This window comes from Pogona vitticeps, chromosome 4, assembly GCF_051106095.1.
Source record: "Pogona vitticeps strain Pit_001003342236 chromosome 4, PviZW2.1, whole genome shotgun sequence".
Classification (NCBI taxonomy): Eukaryota; Metazoa; Chordata; class Lepidosauria; order Squamata; family Agamidae; genus Pogona; species Pogona vitticeps.
This window is the reverse complement of record NC_135786.1, coordinates 157,160,325-157,164,736: the sequence shown is the minus strand read 5'-3', so window position 1 is coordinate 157,164,736 and position 4,412 is coordinate 157,160,325. Positions and strand designations below refer to the sequence as shown.

General features: G+C 57.2%; 1 protein-coding gene across 1 annotated transcript; it reads left to right on the top strand.

The window, feature by feature from the left end:
- The first annotated feature begins 241 nt into the window (after positions 1-241).
- Positions 242-4,196, top strand: FOXQ1 (forkhead box Q1). The gene has a single exon (XM_072998558.2). The coding sequence runs from the start codon at positions 1,375-1,377 to the stop codon at positions 2,554-2,556; it is 1,182 nt and encodes a 393-aa protein (XP_072854659.2). The 5' UTR covers positions 242-1,374; the 3' UTR covers positions 2,557-4,196.
- Positions 4,197-4,412: the final 216 nt, after the last annotated feature.

The window sequence follows — 4,412 nt, the reverse complement described above, 5'->3', positions numbered from 1 at the left end:
GCGGGGCTGGCCCCGCGCCTCTGCCATTGGGAGTAGCCGCCGCGAGAGGGCGGGGCTTGGGAGCGCACAAACAAACAAACAAACAAACAAACAAACAGCCGCCCCCTCTTCCCTCCCCCAACAGAGGGTGGCGCGCCCCCCCCCGTCCACCTTTCCGTCTGGCTACCTCGCGCTCCCCACCTGGCAGCCGCCCATAGAAACCTCGCGGATGGGTGGGGTGGGTGGGAGTGTGCGTGTGGATGCCTCCTGGATGCCTGGCAGGCTAGCTCCGCCTCCTCCGCTGCCGGCTGCGCGTTATAATGGGTTGGCCCGCGAGCCGTGGAAAGAAGGCGAGAGGCAAGGAGGGAATGGCACTTTCCCACTCGCGACGCCCGGGCTCAGGAGCGGAGGCTCGGGGGTCCCTCCGGCCCGCGCGAGGCTGACGACGGGACAGCTCCCCCAGCCCGGACGACCGAGGAGAGAACCGCGGGCGACCGAGCCCCGCCGACGTTCGAGACGCCTTCGGGAAGGGGAATCCTTTGCCAATCGGGACACCTTTGGGCGCCTGATCTTCGGGGAGCCTCTGAGGAAGATCGAGGGGTTCCCTCCGAGAAAGAGCCTGGAAGCTGCGGGGGGGGGAGGGAGAGAAGGGGGGAGCGTCGCTTTCCTCTACGCCGAGTCCCACCCTTCGGCCACCTGTTACCTCCGGCCGGCGTGGAGGCCGTCGAGGGACGGAGGGGAGGGGGAAGAGGAGAGCGTCTGTTCTTTTCGAGGACCAACCCGGCTCCCCTCAGATAACACTTATTTGGGGAAGAGGAAAAGGAGAACGTCGGAAGCATCAGCCCGGCTGAGGAAGAAAGAAAGACGGGGCCGCTCTTCAAAGCAAAACGCGCAGCCATCATCGAGGTGGACGCAAGGGCGCCAAGTTTGCTTTCTAAGAAGCAGCAGCAGCGCCGGGGATGAGAGAGAGAGGGAAGCCCGCTCTTCCTTCACAGACTAGGGCCGGTGGGTAGGTGGGAACCACTCTCCGAAGGGAATCCCACCACTACAAAACTTGTTGCGCCAGTTTGGTTGCTGGGAGGTGAGAGAAACCCCGATTGTGGCTTCATTTCTGGGGTCAGCGCCGCTCCTCACCTGTCGCCTCTCCCTGTAGTTCGGGACTGTCCAGCGGAAGGGACACTAGTCTGCACCCCCCCAAACGAAAATCTCGTGTGTGGGGGGGGGAGCCTCCTAAAACGCATGCTGTTGCCGGCCTCTCTCTTCCCGGAGAGTCCAGCCTCGGAGGTCAAGTGCGAGAAGCCCCCCCCCCCCGCCTAACCTGCCGAAGAGGGGAAGATTCGGGGAGGGGCACCGCGGGTAGCCAAGGCGGCGCCCTTCGCGGCTAGAAGCGCCACCATGAAGCTGGAGATCTTCGCCCCGCGGTACGAGGACAAGCTGAGCAGCAGCGCCCGAGAAGGCGGCGGCGGCGGCGGCGGGAGGGGCAGCGCGGCGGCGTCTCCGCTGGCGCCCGAGAGCGAGCTGGGCTCGGACGGGGACTGCGCCGCGCTCAGCCCGGCCAGCGCCGGCGGCGGGCGCTCTCCCGGGCCGGGCTCGGAGCCGTCGCCGTCTCCCGCGGGCGGCAAGGCGGCGGCGGCGGCGCCAGGGGCCCCGGGCAAGCCTTACACGCGCCGCCCCAAGCCCCCCTACTCCTACATCGCCCTGATCGCCATGGCCATCCGGGACTCCGCCGGGGGGCGCCTGACTTTGGCCGAGATCAACGAGTACCTCATGGGCCGCTTCCCCTTCTTCCGCGGCGCCTACACGGGCTGGCGCAACTCGGTGCGCCACAACCTCTCGCTCAACGACTGCTTCGTGAAAGTGCTGCGCGACCCGGCCCGGCCGTGGGGGAAGGACAACTACTGGATGCTCAACCCCAGCTCCGAGTACACCTTCGCCGACGGCGTCTTCCGCAGGCGGAGGAAGCGCCTCAGCCGCCCCAGCCCGGCGGCAACAGCCGCCGCCGCCGCCACCTCCCCGGATTCCGCGCTGGCATCCCCCGCGCCGGCCTCCCCTTGCCCCGGCCCCGACCAGAAGCCCCCCGCAGCCCCGCCGGGCCCCGGCTCCCCCGTCAGCGCCACCGGCTCGGCCAAGTTCTCCAGTTCCTTCGCCATCGAGAGTATCCTGAGCCGACCTTTCCAGCCCTCCGACAAGTGGCAGCGAGACGCAGCCCCGCCGAGGGCGGAAAGGGCGCCCTTGTGGCCGGTCCCCGCGGGCTACTCTCGGCTTCTCCCTCCGCCTGCCGGCTGCTACGGGCTCGTGCCTCCTTTTCCAGCAGCTCCGGCCGCTCCCTCGGCTCTCTACCCGCACTACGGCCTTCCCGATGCTGTCCTCCTCGGGGCGTCCGGGGGGAAGGCGCCGGCGCCGGCAGAAGTCCACCACGTCTTTCCCCCGAGGACCTCGCCGCCCTCTTTTCCCTCTCCGTCGGAAGCCCTGAAAACGCTGGGCGGATCTCAGCTCTACTGCCCCCTCGGGCTGCCCGCGGCATTGCAGCCGGCAGGCTGCTATATGCCTTACTCGACAGAAACCCTACCGGTGTAAGGAGGCAATGAGTTTAAAACCCCTCTCACCCGCAGAGGGATAAATTAAGGACAGGCGACAGGAAGGGTCTCTATGCACTTTAAAAACAGCAGCCCATACACTGAAAATAGAAAGACTGTGCCTTAATTTGTTGGACTTTCCTTGAGACCAAAACCAAAAGAAATGTTTTTTTTTTCTTTTGTAACCTAGACTTTCACATGAACTACTGTGCTTGTTGTTGTCTGAAAGTCAGTTCCCTGCCAATGGATAGTTATTTGTTAGTTCTGAGACCATTAAACAATTTCTTGCCAATCTCAAGAGTGTGAGGTACACCCAAGCTGCAGCTTTGAAAGCCATTCTGCCCTTGTGAATGAAAGAGTGATTCCCCCCCCCCCAGCTCTAAAATAATTAGAGGGTAATCCTAGACATGTTAAGGCAGAAGTAAGTCCCCTTGCATCCCCGGCCTTTCTTTCCAAGATATGTATGCCTATGTATAATTATGCCTAGGATGGCAGCTTGGGACTGTGATTCACAAACTACTTTAGAGCCCCACTGCATTCCTCCATGGAGGTGCCTCTCAGATTTAAGCAGGGCTGCCAAATTTTTAGAGCTGGGGCTTCTGTGCCTTTCACAGCCGTGATTAGTAAGATTACCATAAGGTTGTCAGACTCCACTTTCCATCAGACAGCTGTGGGAAAGGCTCAGGAACCATGGGAATTGTAATCCAGCTACCTCTTTAGGGCTGCAAATCCCTGCAGCCCAGAAACCAAGACTAGTCAAAGAAAATTGTGGCCTAAAGTGATCTCATCCAGAAAATAACAAGTGTCTAAAAAGGCACGTGGCTCAAGGTGATAATAGGTTTTCTTAGAAGCAGAGCTTGAGAAAGTAACTTTCGGCTGTGGATTGTGGGAGTTGTAATCCAAAAAATTTGATGCTTCCAACTTTTATTCAGCAGTAAATCCCACGGAAATCAATGGTATGTGATTGCAAGTAAGTGTGCATAGAATAGTAGCTTTCTAAACTGAATTAAACCAGACACTAGAGGCTTAACTGGCTTGAGAATTGTGATCTTAGACACAAAGGGCACAGGATTTTATGCCTACGTTCTTGATAACTAATTATTTTCCTCTCCCAATCGCACAGAAGGGCAGCATTTTAAAATACATGGTCCGGTTTTCCATATTGGGGCCGTGATAGCCTTGCATCTCTGTGCCCAGTGCTAAACCAGATTGAACAGTGAAGGGGGAATTAAATTATTTATAACCTTTTTAATGGAAAAAAACCTATTTAAACCAATGCAGTTGACACTGTTTATTAATAGTACTGTTTCAAAGGAATGAAGCATTTGGTGTGCACTTATCTGTCAGAACTGGCTGAGTCTCTTCCACCTTCTGCAACACTTGGGGGGTGAAAAAAGTTAGAGGTGCCTCATCTGGGGTCTATCCTGAAAACACTTGATGCAGCCAGGCTGGAAATAGATCAGAGCAGACTTCTCCCCCCCCCCAAAAAAAGTACTGCCACTGGAAAGTAAGAGTGCTTTCAGAAAATGTGCCAGTAGTGGTGTGAGCTCTGTGTGTGTATGCGTGTATGTGTGTGTGTATTTTATGACATTCTCAATTGTGGTTATTTTCAAATAAATCTTGAAATAAGAAACCATCAAATGGGCTGACGTTTTTGTCTAAAGCTCAAGGGAAGGTGCTTCAGGAGACGTACATGGTACCAGGAAAAACAAAGGGAAGGGAGCAGTGAGGGCAGAAATTAACCAAAACTTGGGAAAGTTACTTTGGAGACTACAATTCCCAGAATCCTGGTTGGGGGATTCTGAGAGTTGATATTCCTGATAGTAATTTTTTCCCAGCTCTGAAAGTGACCAGAAA

Bases quoted from the DNA above. Each gene is read 5' to 3' on its own strand.
- FOXQ1 (XM_072998558.2), top strand. From the start codon at position 1,375: ATGAAGCTGGAGATCTTCGCCCCGCGGTACGAGGACAAGCTGAGCAGC.